Source organism: Erythrolamprus reginae, chromosome 8 (genome assembly GCF_031021105.1).
Source record: "Erythrolamprus reginae isolate rEryReg1 chromosome 8, rEryReg1.hap1, whole genome shotgun sequence".
Classification (NCBI taxonomy): domain Eukaryota; kingdom Metazoa; phylum Chordata; class Lepidosauria; order Squamata; family Dipsadidae; genus Erythrolamprus; species Erythrolamprus reginae.
In genome coordinates this window covers 29,100,117-29,122,919 of record NC_091957.1, presented here as the reverse complement: position 1 = coordinate 29,122,919, position 22,803 = coordinate 29,100,117, and the positions used below count along the sequence as shown (strand labels likewise).

Below are 22,803 nucleotides of genomic sequence, written 5' to 3'. Positions count from 1 at the left end.
TGGCTATGAGTTGAGAACGTCTGTACGAGCATCAGACAGATGATTGGCCACGTACTATTTATTATAGATTATGAGGAAGCAGGCAAAGAATGGAAGAAAAAGCAGACATAAGCAATTGAGGAGTTGAAGGTCCATGTCTCATAAACTGCAACTCATCTGAGGCAATGTTGTGCACACAAGATGTCTAACTGAGATTTGTATTCTGCTTCCCTAATTTTACTGGGCTTGACATCATCCTAGAACAGTGATGGTGAACCTTTTTGGTCCACGTGCCAAAAGTGTGTGTGTGGGTGTCTACTAGTATGCGTGCAAATGCCCACACCCCTTCCCTCCACCCCATGCATGCACACCACTGCCCGCACTGCCCCGCACATGTGCACAATCTCCCCCATCCTCGTGCATGCGCATAGGCTTTACTGAAGTCTGGGATGTGAAAAAATGAGCAAACCGGAAGTTCAGAAAAATGGATTTCCAGTTTGCCCGTTGTGCTGTATTTTGCACTCCAGGGAGTTCAGGGAAGCTTCCTGAAGCCCTGGAGTGCAAAAAACAGCCCAACAGGCAAACCTTTGAGTAAACGCACTTCCATTTTGTCCGTTGGGCTTTTTTTTTTTTTTGCACTCCAGGGCTTCAGGGAAGCCTTTTCCAAAGCCGAAAATCAGCTGGCCAGTGTGTGCATGCGTGCTGGAGCTGGCATAGGGCAACATCTCACATGCCCTCCAATATGGTTCTGCATGCCAGCTGTGTATGCGTGCCATAGATTCGCCATCACAAACCTAGAATCTAGACTGAATCCCAAATTCAAGTTTGTTTTTGAAGTTATGGAACTTGGCTTGCTATATCAGTTCAGGAGAACTTGGTGGTCCAAAAGTGGTCTGCCTCCCTGGATGCTACATTTGAGTTTCCAAACAAATAGACATGCCATTTTATACGACATTCCTCTTCTTTGTGAGCCATCCTCGGTCTATTTGAGTCTTTTTTTTTTTATCCATGATCTTTAGGTCAGAGGTCTTCAAACTTGGCTACTGTAAGACTTGTAGACTTCAACTCCCAGAATTCTTCAGCCAGCTATGCTGCCTGGAGAATTCAGGGAGCTGAAGTCCGTAAATCTTAAAGTTGCCAAGTTTGGGGACTGCTGCTCTAGGTTGAGATATTTTTCACTGCGGATTGAAAACAGGAAGAACAATTGAGAGGGAGGCATATTCTACACTGTAGCAATTCATTGTGTGATTGTTGCAGACTCTAATAATGACAGAAAAATATGACCTTATGGGATTTTCTAACCAAATTGGTAGGATAACCCATGAATGTCACTTTTACAAGTCATCCTTCCTCTGTGTCACAAAGGTGTTGGATGAAGGTGGTGCCGTGCATATTGCCTACCTGGACTTCAGCAAAGCCTTTGATACGGTTCCACATAAAGAGCTGATAGATAAATTAGTGAAGATTGGACTTAATCCCTGGATAATTCAATGGATTTGCAGCTGGCTGAAGCGTAGACATCAGAGAGTTATTGTTAATGGCGAGTATTCTGAGCAGAGTCAGGTTACAAGCGGTGTGCCACAAGGGTCTGTTCTGGGTCCTATTCTTTTTAATATGTTTGTGAGTGACATAGGGGAAGGTTTGGTAGGGAAGGTTTGCCTATTTGCCGATGACTCTAAAGTGTGCAATAGGGTTGATATTCCTGGAGGGGTCTGTAATATGGTAAATGATTTAGCTTTACTAGATAAATGGTCAAAGCAATGGAAACTGCAGTTTAATATTTTCAAATGTAAAATAATGCACTTGGGGAAAAGGAATCCTCATTCTGAGTATTGCATTGGCAGTTCTGTGTTAGCAAAAACTTCAGAAGAGAAGGATTTAGGGGTAGTGATTTCTGACAGTCTCAAAATGGGTGAGCAGTGTGGTCGGGCAGTAGGAAAAGCAAGTAGGATGCTTGGCTGCATAGCTAGAGGTATAACAAGCAGGAAGAAGGAGATTGTGATCCCCTTATATAGAGCGCTGGTGAGACCACATTTGGAATACTGTGTTCAGTTCTGGAGACCTCACCTACAAAAAGATATTGACAAAATTGAACGGGTCCAAAGACGGGCTACAAGAATGGTGGAAGGTCTTAAGCATAAAACGTATCAGGAAAGACTTAATGAACTCAATCTGTATAGTCTGGAGGACAGAAGGAAAAGGGGGGACATGATCGAAACATTTAAATATATTAAAGGGTTAAATAAGGTCCAGGAGGGAAGTGTTTTTAATAGGAAAGTGAACACAAGAACAAGGGGACACAATCTGAAGTTAGTTGGGGGTTAGATCAAAAGCAAAATGAGAAAATATTATTTTACTGAAAGAGTAGTAGATCCTTGGAACAAACTTCCAGCAGACGTGGTAGATAAATCCACAGTAACTGAATTTAAACATGCCTGGGATAAACATATATCCATCCTAAGATAAAACACAGAAAATAGTATAAGGGCAGACTAGATGGACCAGGAGGTCTTTTTCTGCCGTCAGACTTCTATGTTTCTATGTTTCTATGTGTTGTATAGGTTTTCCTGGGCTGCAAGGAGCTCCAGGCGTAACCCAACCACCAAAAGAAGTCAGAGTTCCTCCCGGCTTAGCTGGATTGCCTGGAAATAATGGTATCCCTGGTTTAAATGGAGACCCTGGCTTCCAGGGACAAATTGGACCACAAGGTAAGATAAGTTACATTGTCCATAGAAATGGGCATATGCAAAGCTGGGACTCAGGAGAAGGTGGTCTCTAAAGCAGGGGCCTCCAACCTTGACAACTTTAAGACTTGTGTACTTCAACTCTCAATTCTGGGAGTTGAAATCCACAAGTCTTAAAGTTGCCAAGGTTGGAGACCCTTGCTCTAAAGAATCCTTGTAGGATCTGTCTTCCTATGGTTATCAACAGAGACCTTCAGGCTTAAAACAGAAGGCTAGTGAGAGCTTGTTTTTAAAAAATATATATTTGTAAAAGCAGAATAATAGACTAATAGAGTTGGAAGAGACCCTGGATGTCTTCTAGTCCAATCCCCTGCTCAAGCAGGGGAACCTATTGTTCTGTTAGACGAATCACCGGCAGGAATTAAAACTCACACACACTCAATAGACAGTATAACATTGAGTTATATTGCCTTAAAATGTCAGGTATAAAATGGTTAAAAATCAAAGGGATATTTAGTCCAATCTGGCAGTTTTCCCAACCTAATGACTCTCAGATAAGAACAGTCTCAGGCCGGAATCCAAGAGCTCATTAACAAAGTCTCTTTGAGTAGACTCTCTGAGGAAGCAGATTGCACGATTTAAAGCTGTCTTGAGGCAAAAGCCACTCCAAGTCTTCGGAGAGGGGCGGCATACAAATCTAATAAATTAAATTAAATTAAAAGTGCTCTTTAAACTCCGGAGCTCACACTCAGCCATTGTTGGAACATTGTTTGTCATACTGCTTTCTCACAAGATTTTTTTCCCCCTTAAATAGTCACAAGGTGTGGCCAAGTGTTCCATAGAGCTATTCATACCCAAACCTCTTCCTTCTTAAATAATCCTCTCTGGACATAATTCTGCGCACCTTTGCATCAATAAGAGGTTCATCATCCTCTCCTTAGTCACTCAATAACACCTCTTGAGGGGGGTCCCTGGTTGGATTTCCCTCTCCAATTCCTCATCCTCTTCACTGTCAGACTCGGGTGCTAAGAACACTGGTCTAGGATACCAATACACATTCATCTCTCGATCTTCGAAATCCATGATAAGCTGAGCAGGACATGGATCAGCCACAATATTTATGCCATTTCATACAAGTGGTTGCCTAATCTCTTCTTAAAACCCTCCAGTGATGAAGTACCCATAGCTTCCAGAAACAGACTGATTAATTGTTTTGTCAGGAAATTTCTCCTTCGTTCTAGGCCAGTTCTTTCCTTGGTTAGTTTCCACCCAGTTTCTTGTCCTGCCTTCAGATGTTTAGGACATGAAGTTCACTCCCTCTTCTTTGGGGCAGCCCATCAAATATTGTAACACTGCTATCATGTCATCCCCTTGTCCTTCTCTTCATTAGATTAGACATAGCTAAGATAAGATGGTCGTCTTTTTAAGCGTATATCTCTCTTATGACTTCTGTATTGAAATAGTTATCATAAATGAAAGGGACAAAAATTTTATGTTAATGACCAGGTCCAAAAGGAAAAGCAGGCATACCTGGCCAGGTGGGATTTAATGGCTTACCCGGTCCTTCTGGTATGGTAGGAGATCCAGGTACTCCAGGTACTCCAGGTCTACCAGGATTTGAAGGTAAGTTTACATATATTAGCATCTTTTGACTCAAAGTGCTGTAATAACTGTAAGATAATGACTGGTATGATTTATAGAATGCTGCCGATGAGTAAATGCCAGAGAGGTTAATCTTCATAGAAGACAACTTTTCATCCTCATCTTCATTAGATCCCATGCAGAGCACCTTGGGCAGTAGCAAGTGTTTTCCAGAGGTTTCAATCTTTGGCATTATCCCAAGAAACATTAATGATCTTAAGATCTTCTGCAAGCGTTTGGTGCCAGGTTTTCCAAGGCATCACTTGTTCCTAATCGGGACTTCCGGAAGAAGGTTATGTCAGAGTTCCAAGTAACACACTCATAGCAATCAAAATTTCGAGGCAGTTGGATTCCTCAAAGAATAGATTTACTGGATATGTTCACATTGGCACGACCTGGTAAAAACTGACTCTAAATGTTCCCATGGTTTTTGCCTAATTAAAAGTAAACATTCTTTCACTTTCTCCAAACAGTCACATGATCCAATCAGGATATAGTCCAGTTACTAGATCACTCCAGTCCCCTCCATCTGAACACCTGGTGGGAATGTCCTTGGTACCCAAGAGAAAGTATTTTGTTTTGGATACAGCAACGCAACTATCTCTACTCCCCCCACCCTTTCACACAGCTCCAAATGGGGCAGCACTAAAGCCCCCAAAGTGGCCACGGCCAGATCAGCTTCAGGGTTGACAGGTTATAGTCTGTCTAAACAGAATGTTTCAAAGTGGGACATTGACAAAGACTTCTTGCTTTAGGTGAGAGCCAATAATAGAATAACAGAATTGGAAGAGACCTTGAAGGTCTTTTGGGCCAACCCCACTATACCATTTCAGATACAGTGGTACCTTAGGATCCGAACCCCTCATGATACGAACACTTCGAGATACGAACCCGAGGTTCAGAAAAAATTTGCCTCTTTTTACAAACTTTTTTCACCTTACGAACCCACCGGAGATCGCAAAATGGCACTCCGCCCCCCCCCCTTTGCCGTCCCTGTCTCCCTGGGCTGGGGAGAGAGGCAAGGGTCCTTCTGCTTCTCCCCAGCGCTAAAAAGAAAAGTTGCCAGCGCTGCCCCTTTAAGGAATCCTGAGCCTCCCGTTCTCTCTCCCCCCCCCCCCCCCGCCCCTTCGCCGTTTCTGTCTCCCTGGGCAAAGCACTGGGGAGGGAGGCAAGCCGGCCCTTCTGCTTCTCCCCAGTGCTAAAAAGAAAAGTTGCCAGCACTGCCCCTTTAAGGAATCCTGAGCCTCCCGTTCTCTCCCCCCGCCCCTTCACCGTTTCTGTCTCCCTGGGCAAAGCACTGGGGAGGGAGGCAAGCCGGCCCTTCTGCTTCTCCCCAGTGCTAAAAAGAAAAGTTGCCAGCGCTGCCCCTTTAAGGAATCCTGAGCCTTGCCTTAGAACGGAATAGAAACAGTTTGATCTTCGGCAGCTGGGCTGCCTCTCCTTTGCAATGATAGCGGAAGCTGCCTAGGTTTAGGTTTAGGTTTATTGGATTTATATGCCGCCCCTCTCCGCAAACTCGGGGCGGCTCACAACAATAATAAAAAACAGTACAGTACACAATACCAAATCCAATGGCCACCCATCCAGTTCCAATTTAAATTAATAATCTCATAAAAAACAGTATATATAAAAAACAGGCACACAGTCAATCAATCAATAAAACAACATGGGCAAGGGGGAGGTGTTTTAGTTCCCCCATGCCTGACAGCAAAGGTGGGTCTTAAGGAGTTTACGAAAGGCAGGGAGGGTGGGGGCAATCCTAATCTCAGGGGGGAGCTGGTTCCAGAGGGTCGGGCCCCCCACAGAGAAGGCTCTTCCCCTGGGTCCCGCCAGACGACATTGTTTAGTCGACGGGACCCAGAGAAGGCCAACTCTGTGGGACCTAACCGGTCGCTGGGATTCGTGCGGCAGGAGGCGGTCCCGAAGATATTCTGGTCCGGTGCCATGAAGGGCTTTATAGGTCATAACCAACACTTTGAATTGTAACCGGAAACTGATCGGCAGCCAATGCAGACTGCGGAGTGTTGGAGTGATATGGGCATACTTGGAGAAGCCCATAATTGCTCTCGCAGCTGCATTCTGCACGATCTGAAGTTTCCGAACACTTTTCAAAGGTAGCCCCATGTAGAGAGCGTTACAGAAGTCGAGCCTCGAGGTGATGAGGGCATGAGTGACTGTGAGCAATGACTCCCGGTCCAAATAGGGCCGCAACTGGCGCACCAGGCGAACCTGGGCAAACGCCCCCCTCGCCACAGCTGAAAGGTGTTTTTCTAATGTGAGCTGTGGATCGAGGAGGACGCCCAAGTTGCGGACCCTCTCTGAGGGGGTCAATAATTCCCCCCCCCCAGGGTAATGGACGGACAGATAGAATTGTCCTTGGGAGGCAAAACCCACAGCCACTCCGTTTTGTCTGGGTTGAGCTTGAGTTTGTTGACACCCATCCAGGCCCCAACAGCCTCCAGGCACCGGCACATCACTTCCACTGCTTCGTTGACTGGACATGGGGTGGAGATGTACAACTGGGTATTATCGGCATATTGATGATACCTCACCCCATGCCCTTGGATGATCTCACCCAGCGGTTTCATGTAGATATTAAATAGCAGGGGGGAGAGGACCGACCCCTGAGACACCCCACAAGGGAGAAACCTCGGGGTCGACCTCTGACCCCCCACTAACACCGACTGCGACCGACCGGAGAGGTAGGAGGAGAACCACTGAAGAACAGTGCCTCCCACTCCCAACCCCTCCAGCCGGCGCAGAAGGATACCATGGTCGATGGTATCGAAAGCCGCTGAGAGGTCAAGGAGCACCAGGACAGAGGACAAGCCCCTGTCCCGGGCCCGCCAGAGATCATCCATCAACGCAACCAAAGCAGTTTCCGTGTTGTAGCCGGGCCTGAATCCAGACTGCTGAGGACCTAGATAATCGGCTTCATCCAAGGACCGCTGGAGTTGAAGTGCCACCACCTTCTCGACAACCTTCCCCATGAAGGGAAGGTTGGAGACTGGACGGTAGTTATTAAGCACGGCTGGATCCAGGGAAGGCTTCTTGAGGAGGGGGCGCACAACCGCCTCCTTATAAAGTGGCGGAAAGGACCCCCTCCCCAAGGAGGCGTTGACAATCTCCTGGACCCAGCTCCGTGTCACCCCTCGACTGGCCGAAACCAGCCAAGAGGGACACGGATCCAGTAAACAGGTGGCGGAACTCACAGCTCCAATGGCCTTGTCCACTTCATCAGGTGTCACCAAGTCAAACTCCTCCCAGACAGATGGACAAAGACGTTTAGCCCCAGTCACCTCGACTGACTCATTGTCAGTCGACTCTGTTTCACAATTGGAGTCGAGGTCCGCTCGGATCCGGGCAATTTTATCAGCGAAAAACGTGTTAAAATCCTCGGCACTACTCTGCAAGGGCTCCCCAACTCCCCTCTGATTAAGAAGGGAGCGGGTTACCCTAAACAGAGCGGCCTAGGTGAAAGTCCCGTCCTCTCCCCAATTTTCATTACGTGTCCAGGACTGGCAACTGTTTCAGTTTTCTTCTCAGGCAAGCCTGGATGGATGAATAAATGGATGGATAAATGGATGGGTGGGTGGGTTGATGGATGGATGGATGGATGGATAGATAGACAGATAGATAGAAAAAAGATAGATAGATAGAGAGAGAGAGAGAGATAGATATTGATAGAGAGATAGATAATGGATGGATAGATAGAAAGAAAGAAAGAAAGAAAGAGATGATAGATAGATATATAGATAGATAGATAGAAAGAGAAAGAAAGAAAGAAAGAAAGAAAGCCCCCACCCGGGTTTCGTGAGGGCCAGCCCATTGCCAGCCCAGCACACCACAGAAACACGCTCAGTCAGAGGGGGGCGAACAGCTCTGGGAAAGACAGGAAAGCCCCCCCCCCCCCATCCACACACAAACCCCTCCAGGGAAACACGAGGCTGCGAAGCTGCATGAGGCACATATGGGAGGAAGCCTCTGAGGAGAAGGTTGAAAGGGGGAGAAATAAACCCGTGTTCGCTGCTCTCTCATCCTCAGGCAAAGCCGCATTCAGGGGGCGAGCCCAGCACAGCCGACAGGCAGCTTCTGGTGTCATTGCAAAGGAGAGGCATTCAGACACTCTCTCTCTCTCTCTCTCTCACACACACACACACACACACACACACACCTCTTTTTCCCTTCCTCTCTTTCTCCTTTTCTTTCTCTTTCCGATGGGCAGGAAGGGCGAAGAGGACTCAGAACGGTTTCTCCTAGACGGGGCTGCTCAGGATTAGAGGGAGGAGAAGCAGCAGCTGGATTAGGACTCCAGATCGTTACTTCAATTGGGCGCCACTTCCTGGTCCAGGGAGAAAAAGGGGAGCATGTGACTGTCCCCACGGGCTCCAGAGGACGATAAGGAAGGGGGCATCTAGTCAAGGGAGCCTTGTCTGAAGCTGAAGTGCCGGGATTCTCCTTTGCCGTCAGCGAAAACTTCTCCCCCTCCCCACGCATAATGCTTGCACGCATTATTCGCTTTCCCATTGATTCCTGTGGGATACATTGTTTCATCTTACGAACTTTTCACCTTACGAACTTCGTCCTGGAACCAATTATGTTCGTATCATGAGGTATTACTGTAATTGAATAGAATTTTTATTGGCCAAGTGTGGACACACAAGGAATTTGTCTTGGTGTATAAGTTCTCAGAGTACATTAAAAAAAAGATACATTTGTCAAGAATCATGAGGTACAACACTTAATGACTGTCATGGGGTCAAATAAGCAATCAGGAAACAATCAATAGTAATATTGATTTGGCTGTTGTGTTCCATAGTACCTTGTGGAACTTGGGGTGCTGCCCTCTTTGCATAAGGACATCTAGTTTATATGGCGAGATCTCTAGATTGCAGTCCTTACTTTGTAGCTTGCAGTCAGAAGTGGAAAGATTGTCCCAGCCACGTGCTGTAATGCAGCCATGTGTGCAGCCTCCACTTTCCCCGAGGAGGAGGGCTGTGCGGACAACTGTTGGTTCAGGAAGATTATGTGCAGTCGAGCAAAAACATAGCAATTTTGGTCTCTCTGTATCAAATTCCTATAATGTTCTTGCAGATTTAAATAGTAAGGATGTTCAAAGGAGAAGTTGTTGTAAATGAGGGGTATAGTGTCACCAAACCATCAAGTGCAGTTAGTAGAAATAAAAAGAGGACACATTTTCTTGTGGGTGACTCGACTGTTAGAGGTGTTGATTTGGGACAGAGTAACAATGTGGTGAAGCTGATGAGGTGTCTCCCAGGGGCCACTGCCAGCAGGGACAGGAGGCGGATTACAAACATTGTCAAGGCTGTGAGTAAAGGTAATAATGTTGATGTGGTGGTGCATCCTGGCACAAATGATTTGTGCCAGAGAAATGTTAATGTAGTAAAAAGAGATTTTCAGTGTCTAAGTGTGGAGCTGGGTAAAATAACTGATTCAGTGACTTTCTCAGAGGTGTTACCAGTTTGTGGCCAGGAGGATAAAACAACTTGTATCAGAGAGTTTAATGTGTGGTTAAGGCAGTGGTGTAAAGCTGAAGGTTTTGGCTATGTAAGTCATGATGTCAGTAGGTGGTCTAATAGGGAGTTGTTTAAGAGGGATGGTTTGCATCCATCATACAGAGGTACCCAGGTGCTCGGTGAGGAATTCAGAACTTTTTTGGACAGGCATTTAAACTAGTAAAGGGGACAGAGATGTAACTGATGTGGATGATTTCTGTCCCCGACCAATGAGGATAAATCAGTTTCTGGAAGCTTATGAAAAGGGAGCTGTAAATAAAATAGATGTAGTTGTTGATGATAAGGGGCAAACTAATAATGAAAATAATGTTCTTCGGGTAATGTGCACGAATGCTGGAAGCTTGAGCAACAAGCTCTGTGAGTTAATGGCCATAATATCTAGAGATAATTTGGATCTGGTTGCCATAACTGAGACATGGTTTAAGGATTCTAATGAATGGGAAATATCCATACCAGGATATACACTGTATAGGAAGGATAGAATAGAGAGAAGGGAGGTGGAGTAGCCATTTATGTTAAAGAAAGTCTAAAAACAACACTAATTCAAAATACATGTAAAGATCTGGAGACTCTCTGGATTTGCATGCAAAATAAAGACGGTTCTGTCATTAGAAATGGGGTGATCTATAGGCCTCCAGGGCAATCTGAGGAATATGACAACAAGATGGTGGATGAAATTACCCAAATGGCAGTAAACGAGATATTGTGGTTATGGGTGATTTCAACATGCCTGATGTTGACTGGAATATCCCCAGTGCCCTTACATGCAAAAGTAAGAATATAGTAGAGGCCTTTACAGGAGCAGCTCTGGCACAGCTGGTTAAGACACCAACTAGAGGGGAGAATATTCTAGATTTAGTTTTTACGAATGGGAATTGGGTTTCAGAAGTCAAGGTGGGAGAAAATTTAGGTTGCAGTGACCATCTATGTTTGTGGTTTGATGTAAAAACTGATTGTGAGCAATCCTGTACTGCAACCAAAGTATTGGATTTCAGAAAAACAAATGTTAATGCAATGGGGGATTATTTAAATAATGAATTAAAGGGGAGGGATAAAATGGCAGGAGCGAGCACCCAGTGGACTGTATTAAAAAAGGCCATCTTAAAAGCCACAGGACTGTATGTAAGGCAAATAACTAAAGGTAAAAGGAAGAAGAAACCACTATGGTTTAGCAATGATGTAAGGGCTATAGTCAATGAAAAAAAGGCTGCCTATAGGAGGTATAAAGAGACTGGAAGTATAGCTGATAGAGAGGTGCATAAAATGAGACAGAAGGAGGCAAAACAGATAATATATGCTGCTAAAGCCTCAAAAGAGGAAGAAATTGCCAAATCTGTAAAGAAGGGGGATAAAACCTTCTTCAGATATATTAGTGATAGGAAGAAGAAAAACTGCAGCATCACAAAGCTTAGTACCGGGAATAATACATGCATTGAAGGGAATAAGGAGATTGCTGACCATTTCAATAGCTACTTCTGTTCAGTTTTCTCAAAAGATACCTTACAAAATAATACTATAGAGGAATATAGCATTGCTTCCAGCTGTACGGATTCAGCTCCAGTGATCTTAGAAGCTGATGTCTTAGAAGAACTTGAACGATTAAAGATAAATAAGGTAATGGGTCCAGATGGCATCCACCCGAGTACTTAAAGAACTCAGATCTGTCATTGCTACCCCCCTGACTGATTTGTTTAACCAATCCCTGTTAACAGGAGATGTTCTTGAGGATTGGAGAATGGCCAGTGTTGTGCCTATCCACAAGAAGGGCAGTAGAGAAGAAGCTAGTAACTACAGGCCAGTTAGCTTGACATCAGTTATAGTTAAAATGATGGAGACTCTACTCAAAAAGAGGATAAATCAGCACCTAAAAACAATAACTTATTGGACCCAAATCAGCATGGCTTTACTGAAGGCAAATCATGTCAGACTAATCTCATTGATTTATTTGACTATGTCACAAATGTGTTGGATGAAGGTGGTGCCGTGGATATTGCCTATCTGTATTTCAGCAAAGCCTTTGATACGGTTCCACATAAAGAGCTGATAGATAAATTAGTGAAGATTGGACTTAATCCATGGATAGTTCAGTGGATTTCAAGCTGGCTGAAGCGTAGACATCAGAGAGTTATTGTTAATGGCGAGTATTCTGAGCAGAGACAGGTTACAAGTGGTGTGCCACAATGGTCTGTTCTGGGTCCTATTCTTTTTAATATGTTTGTGAGTGACATAGGGGAAGGTTTGGTAGGGAAGGTTTGCCTATTTGCCGATGACTCTAAAGTGTGCAATAGGGTTGATATTCCTGGAGGGGTCTGTAATATGGTAAATGATTTAGCTTTACTAGATAAATGGTCAAAGCAATGGAAACTGCAGTTTAATATTTTCAAATGTAAAATAATGCACTTGGGGAAAAGGAATCCTCATTCTGAGTATTGCATTGGCAGTTCTGTGTTAGCAAAAACTTCAGAAGAGAAGGATTTAGGGGTAGTGATTTCTGACAGTCTCAAAATGGGTGAGCAGTGTGGTCGGGCAGTAGGAAAAGCAAGTAGGATGCTTGGCTGCATAGCTAGAGGTATAACAAGCAGGAAGAGGGAGATTGTGATCCCCTTATATAGAGCGCTGGTGAGACCACATTTGGCATACTGTGTTCAGTTCTGGAGACCTCACCTACAAAAAGATATTGACAAAATTGAACGGGTCCAAAGACGGGCTACAAGAATGGTGGAAGGTCTTAAGCATAAAACGTATCAGGAAAGACTTAATGAACTCAATCTGTATAGTCTGGAGGACAGAAGGAAAAGGGGGGGGACATGATCGAAACATTTAAATATGTTAAAGGGTTTAATAAGGTTCAGGAGGGAAGTGTTTTTAATAGGAAAGTGAACACAAGAACAAGGGGACGCAATCTGAAGTTAGTTGGGGGAAAGATCAAAAGCAACGTGAGAAAATATTATTTTACTGAAAGAGTAGTAGATCCTTGGAACAAACATCCAGCAGACATGGTTGATAAATCCACAGTAACTGAATTTAAACATGCCTGGGATAAACATATATCCATTGTAAGATAAAATACAGGAAATAGTATAAGGGCAGACTAGATGGACTATGAGGTCTTTTTCTGCTGTCAGTCTTCTATGTTTCTATGTTTCTAATATAAATCATTAAGGATACAAGCAACAAGTTACAGTCATACAGTCATTTGTAGGAGGAGATGGGTGATGGGAACGATGAGAAGATTAATCATAGTGCAGACTAAGTAAATAGCTTGATGGCGTTGAGGGAATTAATTGTTTAGTAGAGTGATGACATTCGGGGAAAACTGTTCTTGTGTCTAGTTGTCTTGGTGTGCAGTGTTCTAAAATGTCATTTTGAGGGTAGGAGTTGAGACAGTTTGTGTCCAGGATGTGAGGGGTCTGTAAATATTGTCACAATCTTCTTTTTGACTCCTGCAGTATTCAGGTCCTCAATGGAAGGCAGGTCGGTAGCAATTGTTTTTTCTGCAGTTATGATTATCCTCTGAAGTCTCTCTCTGTCTTTTTGGGTTGCAGAACCAATTAGTAATATGGTGTAGTAATTATAGACTAAAACCTGGGAAACTAAGATCTGGTCTTGCATTAGATCCAAAATCATCTGGGTGACCTTCCCAATCATCTTGTGGAAAGAGGCAATAGCAAACTCTTTTCAAAAATGTTACCAAGTAAATTGCAAGGACCTGTCCAGGCAATTGCCAGGAGACAACACTGACTTGAAGACACACACACATACACACACACACACACAAAGGTGCCTTAAGTAGTCTGTTTGTATGCATCAGGAGATAATGCAGTTTCTACAAGGAGTAAAGGAAATGATGGTTTGATAACCCAAACTCCAATTGGACTTTCAGCTGAGACTGATCTGCTTGGGGCAGATTGGGAATGAACTGTCTCCAGATCTTGCCGGACAGATATCCATCACAGGCTGCATGGAAACTCCTCTTTCTCTCTCTCTCCCTTTGCAGGACGTCCTGGGAATCCAGGTGCGGCTGGGCTGCCTGGGATGCCAGGCCGTAGCGTTGGGGTTGGCTATACCTTGGTGAAACATAGCCAGTCAGACCAGATCCCACCCTGTCCGGTGGGCATGAACAAACTCTGGGAAGGCTACAGTTTGCTGTATGTGGAGGGCCAGGAGAAGTCCCACAATCAAGATCTGGGTAAGGAACACGTCCAGCCTGAGGGGAAAAAAACAGCAGGAAAATAAGAGGGCAGGGAAGAAGCGGGACAAAACTCACATAATAACTCCCTTCCTTAGCAACACGAACTCGGGGCATAACTTGAGGACTGCCTGTATTCTTGCAGTCGCAGCTGCAGAAATGAGAGTCCTGGTTAAATGACTCCACCCCATGCTTTCTTCCTCCATTCTCAAAGGTTTTGCTGGTTCCTGCCTGCCTCGCTTCAGCACCATGCCTTTTATTTATTGCAACATCAACGAAGTGTGCTATTACGCCAGCCGCAATGATAAATCCTATTGGCTTTCCACCACCGCTCCAATACCCATGATGCCTGTCAGCAGCTACCAAATCGCCCAGTACATCAGTCGCTGCTCGGTGTGCGAAGTACCATCCCAAGCTGTGGCTGTCCACAGCCAGGACATCACCATCCCCCAGTGTCCCGAAGGCTGGAGGAGTCTCTGGATTGGCTACTCCTTCCTCATGGTAAGAAATCCCAGAAGGGAGGGCCACGTGTGGGAACGTGTATCCTTTCAATCATATGCACAGAGGGCCTCTCCATGCTCCTGCCACAGCCTGTGTAGTTCAGTGATCTTTAGGCTACCAATGGCTCTTCCCAACTGCCGTTTAATGGCCATGTGAGCTCTTTCCTTGTTCTGTCACGAAAATTGGATTGCATTTTAGTGTCTATGGAGGTTCTCAATCATCCATGTCATGGTTGTCCCAAAAGTGTTTTTCAAAAGGCAACTGGATTTTTTTCTCCCCTGGAAAATGTTTTGCTTCTCACACAAGAAGCTTCTCCCAAATGGGAAGGGGGAGGGCGAGGGAAAGGAAAGGAGAGGAGAGGAAGGAGAAGGGAGAGGAAAAGGAAGGGGAAGGAAGGAAAAGAAAAAAAGGAAAGTAGGAAAAGAAAGCATAAGAGAAGAGAGAAGAGTGATCTTGGATGAGAAGCAAAATGTTTTCAAAGAAAACCCCCCAAGAAAGACCAGTTATCTTTAGGATTGCACTTTAATGCCTTTGATTTGGGGGTGAGTTCATTGTGTTATATATTTAAAAAGGAGGCCTTGGTGTTTGTTAGATTCTTTATTTTTTAAACTTTCCTAGCCTGCCTAGCAACACCCAATGAGGCTTTTAACAGCAGGGGAAACAAACAGCAATTTTCATATGAACTTAAGAATTGTGGGCCTGGAAAGGACTTCAGAGGTCTTCTATTCCAACCTCCTGCTGAATGCAGGAGATCTTATACCATCCTGGTCAATTGTTGGCCCTGTCTATTTTTGAAAACTTCAGTGATTCGAATTTGGCTGTGACTCTTAAAGCCCGTTGCCTGTAGTCAACTGGTCCCTCCATTCTGATGGAAACTGGCCATTTGTTGACTCAGTGTTGACTCAAATGTTTGCAATAGAATAGAATAAGATAGGCTAAGCTAGGATAGGATAGGATTGTATAGAATAGAATATAGAATAGAATATAGAATAGAATAGAATAGAACAGAATTCTTTATTGGCCAAGAGTGATTGGACGCACAAGGAATTTCTTTAGTGAATATGCTTTCAATGTACATAAAAGGAAATATACCTTTGTCAAGAATCATGAGTTACAACACTTAATGATTGTCATGGGGTTCAAATAAGCAATCAGGAAACAATCAATATTAATATAAATTGTAAGGATACAAGCAACAAGTTACAGTCATAAGTGGAAGGAGATGGGTGCTAGGAACAATGTGAAAAAATAATAGTAAGAGTAATGCAGCCTTGGTGAATAGTGAATTTGATCTTCTGTAGCACAATTGACACGATTCTTCGCGCTCACATCATTCTCCCATCGGGGCTTCTTTTTCAGCACACGGCTGCTGAAGGTGGTGGCCAGTCCCTGGTCTCTCCCGGATCCTGCCTGGAAGACTTCCGTGCCACCCCTTTCATTGAGTGCAATGGGGCCCGCGGGACATGCCACTACTTTTCCAACAAGTACAGCTTTTGGCTGACTACAGTGGAGCCGACCAGTCAGTTTGCTGCCTCTCCCATCTCTGAAACGCTGAAAGCGGGTCAGCTCCGGACACGGGTGGGGCGATGCCAAGTCTGCATGAAAAATTTGTAGCAAAGGCCTGGACGTGAGACCTTCTTCCTCCAAGACCAAGAAATTAGCATTTGTGTCCCAGCTGGGCGATTGACAGCTTCCCAGATATCCCCAGAGCCTTCTTGTCTCCATCAAGATATGGTGCTATCTTTCCTACTTGTTTTTAATCTTCCTGGCTACCTCAAAGTCCTTTTCTACCTTCCCAACCACCCCATTTTCTTGCCTTTGATGAACTAAACTGATTTTCACACAGTACACAGATCTTGAGCAAAGTTTTCTTTTCAAGGTTATGATCTTTCCCTATTAAGGATTTAAGGCATGTCAGGAATTTCACAAATGTTTTTGCCTGTATGCACACACTCCCCTTCTAATCTTGTTCCTCATTCATATTCATCTTAAGTTAGCTGCTTATTAGTCTAGTTAGCTGTCTAGAAGTGTATCTCTCCTATGATCAGATTTGAAGGTTCTGGTTTGTGAAGTAGTTAACTACATTGATCAAAGCCTGTCTGGCTAATCAGTGAAGCAACAATAAAATTAAAGAAACCTGTTAGGAAAGGAAAATATTGGGATATTTTCATACATAATACAAGGAGCGGGGCCTATTAGAAAGATGATAATATGCATCTTTGAGGATGAAGAATTTTTATGGCAATGATGCAGTTTGATTTCACTCTGCATATTCAGCCCAAGAATGTTAATCTAGCATTTGCATGTTTTCTAACGAATAAATCAGAACCTCTCAGCTCATTTATTAATGTGCCACAAGTAGCATTCTTTCATGGCATCTACTGGTGCTAGTCACAGACCCTCTTGAGCGTGACAAATCATGGTCAGATGCCAAAGTATGACTTGTGCTTGGACATCACAAGTCCCTGGGCTCATGAATCAGTTTCATGTTGCATCCAGACTGAGAATCTAGGTGGGCAGCAAATCCACTTCAAGTAATGGTTGCAGTATTGTTAATGTGTTCCACTCTGATGACCATCATCCATCAGCTTGGACATAGCTATTAACCAACAGAAGAATTCTTCAGATCTGGGCGGAGATCCAGCACATAGGATCACCCAAAAAAGTTAGATGCAGAATTCACCCTGGTGAGCAACTGAATATATTAGATGATTTACTAAAGGAAACTATGTTAAAAATTGCTAAGTAGAAAAAGGCTGTGGGGTATCCCCAGGACTACAATTCCGTTGACTAAGAATACTGAAAATGGGAAAGACTTAGTTTACCTCTCATAAATTATTCTGGTATTCTAGCCAGGAAGGAGTGGATTAGTAAATCAGCATGTTTTCTAACTTCTCTCAGCGTTTAACTCTCTGATGCTTCTTTGTCACTAACTGCATGGCCGAGTTGTGATCTACTAACTGTGTCTTGGCTCACCTCGAGTCTGCCCTGCTTAATCCTTTTGACTCTCTTGAGTCTACATTATAATATACAGCCATAGGATGTTGATCCATGAATAATCAACTATTACAAATGTTGGCACAGGACCTTTATGTTTATATAACAGACATATTACTCCATTTGTAATAGGTGTACAAGCTGGAGCAACAGTTACTAATCTTTAGCAAAAACAGTTTCAAAGATCATTACTTCAACTGTCTCTGTGCTATTAATTGTATACGAGATGAGAAAAGTCACCTGTTGATTATTCTAGTTTAATGTCCTGAAATTAATTTCCACATTTTTTTTCCTGAGGTAGCTTTGGAATTGCTGGTGCTTGAAATAATTAATATAGTATTAAATAGGTTACTCTTATGTAAATTAACACAGCAGAAGTTGGATGAACTGACTCATGTGCCAATATTATGGTTTTCTTGATTTTATTTTTACTAGTCTTGCATTTTGTAATGCACTACTGAAAGTATCTTTACAGCACTGATTACACTGATTTCCCCCCCTAAAAAGTCGTAAATACAGCACATCACGCTTTGTGAGTTATATTCCATTGTCTCCTTACAAGAAGCTTGGTAACTCCCTCCAGACACCTTACTCAACTTATGGAAGTTGTCAAGTGGATTTATACTAAATTTGGTGACCAAAATAGAATTGAAGAGGACCCCAATGATCATGTAGTCCAATCTTCTTAGTGTCCCCAAAACACTAATTAAACCATCAGCAAGAGTTTGTTGTCCATTCTCTTATAAACCTCCAGGACGTTTAGATCTTGATCAAAGGAGAAGGCAATTTCCACACAGAAGATATTCAGATTTAAATAGACTTTGAAAGAAATGTTTTAATGCATAAAACATAAATTGGACTTAAGAGTAGAGTCTCAGTTCTTTATAATGACTATCAATCAACACAGAAAATATCAGCAAATGCCTTTGCTGTTGTCGTTGTTCTTTGTTCATATTCAGTTTTCTTTGTTCCCATGTAAACCTCTCTGTCTCAAGTTGCAACAATTTGGGGAACAAGAAATATCCTCATAACCATACTATAGTGTTGTTGTTTTTTAATTCCACTTCTTTTTTTAAAAAAAGAACCAACACTTTAAAAGCTCATAAATAGCTCTTCTAATGCTATCTCCTTTCCACAATTATATTAATTCCTCACAAATATACAGGAAATGTTGAATCTTGGTTGCCAACTCTTGCCAGGTTCGTATTTTGAAAGTCCCCGACTCATTATCACAATTAGGACTGGACCTTCTGTTGGTAAGCAATGCAGTTGTTAAGTCACGTCCAATTTTATTGCCACAAGCTGCTTGGCAAACGTGACCACAGGACACGCCATAAACCTGTGCTGGTTGCCAAACACCTTATTCCAGTTGTGTGACCACAGGAATGCTGAAATGTCAGAAGTGCCAGGACTGGTAATGAATTCCTTTTTTCAGCACAACTGTAACTCTGAAGAGTGATGATCTAACGAAATGGTCGTAAGGGATGATGCAGTTAGGCAAAATGCTGCCTGAGATTTACAGATGTCTTGGTCAAATATCAGTGCATCATCATTAGGTCTGAAGACTACGAGTGGCCTTCAACGTACGATCGCAACTTGGAACAGAATTTAAGTTGCTAAGCCACTTCGGTTGTGTCTCATTTTATGATCTTTTTTGGCAAGAGTTGTTAAGCAAATCATTGCAGTTAAGTGAATTACATGGTTGTTGAATGAATCCAGTTTACCCTGTTGACTTGTCAGAAGACACCTGGAAAGGTCTTAGATAGAGATCTCATGGTCCTGGGATGCCATCACAAATATAGGCAGTCCTTGACTTATAACAGTACATTTTAGTGACTGAAGTTATAACGGCACTGAAAAAAGCAACTGGTGACCATTTTTCACTTATGACCATCGCAGCATCCCCAAGGTCATGTGATTAACATTTGGATGCTGAGTCCTGGGGTCACATGATTCCCTTTTACAATCTTTCTGATAAGCAGACACAATTCACTTAACAGCGGCAATGATTCCCATAACAAATGTGGCAGGAAAAGTGGAGCAAACCTCATTTAACTAATGTCTCACTTAATAACATACATTTGGGACTCAATTATGGCCCTACGTTGAGGACCACCTGTGCATGTTGCTTGCCAAGTGCCCGAATGTTGAAGGTGCAACTCCTGAAGATGTTGCCATGATTGTAAATTTGAACACTTGTTATAAGTCAGTTTTTTCAGTGCCACTGTAACTTTGAACTAAACAAATGGTTGTTAAGTTGAGGTCTACCTATAGATGTAAACTCCCACCAATGAGGCATTTAATTCTGCAATACTAGCTAATGTAATTAGTCACCTATGTGGCTACGTGATGCAGAGTAAATATTACATACACATAGCCATATCAAGAGTACGAAACAAACAGAAAACTGAAGCCAACAATTTTTATTTTGATAATACCCTTCTCTGGTTCTTAAAAAGCTCCAGCTCCCCAAAGTGTAATCCAACCTATTCAAGAAGATGCACAAAGTGCTCGTAAACAAGGAGAAACATGTAAATGTTTAATTTAAAATAAATAAGATGCAGTTGAAACAAAAACATGTTTTCTTTTACTCAAGAGCAAAAGAGGTTTAATAATGATTTGAAGTGAAAAAGTGTAAACTGAAAAAGGGTCGTCATAATTATAAAGAGACCTTCTGTATGTTGCAAGAACACCGGAGGAGTTGAAAGGTTGCCTTCCGGTCCTCTGCTTATTAATGTCTCTCCTAGAAACAAGAAACTTTTCTTTTTCTTTTTCTTTTTTGAAAAATTGCACATTTTATACACGTCTTTCCATAAAAATACTTCGGGGTTTCCAAGTGCAGTGGCAAGAAATGGGAAGAGACTGAATAAAAGCTTTTGCCCGAATGGTTGAAAAAAAAGAGAACAAGGCAATGACATTTACGGCTTAAAAAATTGTCCATGTGAAGGAACAAGAGGTGAACGCACTTCATGACAAGGTCATGCCTTCAGCGTGAGCAAAGCTATTGCATTATATTATAACTACCATCCAGCTGTTGTTGAGGCTGGCAAGACCATTCTCAGCAATACGATGAGCCAGTTTTGGCTTTCAGTTTCTCCCAGAGCTCTTCTTCAGACAAGGTTCTTTCCTTGGGGGAGGGGGGTAAGGAGGGGGTGGGGACAAACACAGGGGCCGGCGAGCCAGGATCCATGCCCTTCTCAAAAGTGCTTTTTTGGGGGAACTTTTCTCCTGAGGTCTTGTGTCTGTTCACAGGCAGGCACTTCAGGGTGAGAAAGGCGCTGTGGTTTCATTCTGCCAGGTTGCCTTCATACGCTCAAGATCTCAAACTCTTCTTCCATTTCAAACAGTTTATCCGTGGAGTCAATGAGTTCTAAGAAAAAGGGAGAAACTGGATTTCTTTGTAAAAAAATAAGTTCACCCTTTTTAAAATTTCCCACCAGTCAAGCTTTGCTAAGTTGGTGCCCCTAGGGCTGGGAATGCCAAATACTGCACTCCTAACTACAGGTAGTCCTCAACTTGCAACTACAACGGAGTCCAAAATTTCTTTGTTCAGTGAATTTCACCCCATTTCCTACCACAATTGTTAAGGGAATCACTACTGTTTTGTTAATTTGCTGTTCAGTTAGTAATACAGGGGTTATTCCCCGCTGGCTTCCCCACTGACTTTGCTTGTCAGAAGGTCGTAAAAGATGACTCCATCACCCTGGGACATGGCAACCATCATAAATATGAACCAGAGCATCTGAGTTTTGATTATGGGGATGCTGCAACAGTCATAAGTGTGAAAAATGGTCAAAAATAAATCCCTTTTTTCCCAACTGCTGCAATGTCGGTCACCAAATGAACTGTTGTAAGTTGAGGACTGATATGTTGAGAATTGGATGAAGGAAGCAAGTTGGGAAGCAAATGAGTGAGGAACAAATCAACACATCAGAGATTGCAGAGACCTCTCCCAGTATAACTTTCATTGTCCACAACCCTTATCGTCCCTTCTGTTATGGCATAAATATGCTTATGAGGTCTCACCAAATGCTTAATGCTGATTTAACCCACATTGATTAATTTTTGAAACACCTCTTTACCTGCTCCAGTGGTGGTGACTTCAGGTTTTGTGGGAGGTATGAAAGGGGGCCAGTGTGGTGGATGCTTCTGAACCAGCTCAAACATTCGTAGACTCTGCTTCTTATGTATCTCCTGGAAGAGAGGAAATGCCATTTGTAAATTGCAGCATTTGAAACTTATTAGCCATCCAACCTTCAAGAATTCAAAACGCCATTCTGAATGTTTAAGAGCTCGGAACTATAGACCATAACTTCCTCTCCCTTCTATGTTAACACTATTTACATTTTGTATGAAAAAATATAATCCAACTTAAGTATTTATAACTTGAACTACTTTTGCGTTCAAAGTTCAAATTCACTAAATTATTTAATTCTTGCTCTTAAATACCAGATAAAAGGCATTAAAAGGCAAGTATGAATAGCCCAGGCCAATAAAATCCCATTTTTAGAAAGTAATAGCTGTAAGTAAATAGGCTTACTTTTAATTTATTTTAATTTTTTTAAATTTTTAACTCTATTTTACTTTTAACAAAATATTTTATATTTTTAACTTATTTTTTAACTTTTTCAATTTTTTAAAATCTATATCGGGTGGAGTATTTTAACAAACAATCTTTTAAACAATTTTTATTGGATATTTTTATTTAAATAATATTGTCTGGAGACAGACCAAGCTTTGGTGGTTGCGGACTAATAAGGCATGGGGAAAAGAAAGAAGCACCATGGAACCAGCCCAGGATCTCTCCCACCAGAGAAGATTGCAAAGCAAACGAAAATTGAAGAGCTCCTTGCCGGCAAGAGGCTTGTAAATCTACCCCCCCCCCCCCACTTTCAACAATCTAGAGAGACCAGAACAGGCCCTGCCAAACAGCCAATAGTTTCTACAACTAAGGAGTCCAGTTACAGCAACAGCTGATACGGAGGCTGAGAAAAAGTCTGAAAAAAGAGCAAGAAACAAACTAATTCAGAATGTGGAGAGCTTTCCCTGGGAGAACACAACAGAGTTTATGGCAAAGCAATGCCTACTCACAGCGCAAACAGTAGTTTCAATATTTGAGCAACTGATACCCATTCAGCATGATGTAGAGACAATGAAGAAGGATATGGCAGTTTTTCTGCAGGTTCAACTACAGGCTACAGTCACTAAAGTTCTCACAGCAGATATGGATAAACCCCATAGTCAGACTAAGGAAGAAGAGAAATTTAAAGAGCCC

The 22,803-nt window shown here is 42.8% G+C and overlaps 2 protein-coding genes across 13 annotated transcripts in view; one reads left to right on the top strand and one right to left on the bottom strand.

The window, feature by feature from the left end:
* COL4A6 (collagen type IV alpha 6 chain) overlaps nucleotides 1-20,104 on the top strand; it is a 390,567-nt gene extending 370,463 nt beyond the window's left edge. For both annotated transcript variants that reach the window (XM_070759516.1, XM_070759518.1), the window contains 5 exons: nucleotides 2,541-2,687; nucleotides 4,170-4,286; nucleotides 13,839-14,030; nucleotides 14,245-14,531; nucleotides 15,891-20,104. In XM_070759516.1, the coding sequence (XP_070615617.1) occupies nucleotides 2,541-2,687; nucleotides 4,170-4,286; nucleotides 13,839-14,030; nucleotides 14,245-14,531; nucleotides 15,891-16,145 (998 nt within the window). In that variant the 3' untranslated portion in view covers nucleotides 16,146-20,104. The remainder of the gene's footprint in view (nucleotides 1-2,540; nucleotides 2,688-4,169; nucleotides 4,287-13,838; nucleotides 14,031-14,244; nucleotides 14,532-15,890) is intronic.
* ATG4A (autophagy related 4A cysteine peptidase) overlaps nucleotides 12,846-22,803 on the bottom strand; it is a 44,552-nt gene continuing 34,594 nt past the window's right edge. For 6 of the 11 annotated variants that reach the window (XR_011559736.1, XR_011559737.1, XM_070759530.1 and 3 more), the window contains 2 exons: nucleotides 21,611-21,722; nucleotides 19,937-20,898 (listed from right to left, as the gene is read on the bottom strand). Coding sequence is in view for 9 of the 11 variants with exons in the window: in XM_070759530.1 (XP_070615631.1) it covers nucleotides 20,834-20,898; nucleotides 21,611-21,722 (177 nt within the window). In the remaining 2 variants the exon portion in view is untranslated. Of the gene's footprint in view, nucleotides 14,049-19,936; nucleotides 20,917-21,610; nucleotides 21,723-22,803 lie in introns of those variants that run through there. The other 5 variants (XM_070759527.1, XM_070759533.1, XM_070759528.1 and 2 more) reach the window with 2 other exon arrangements.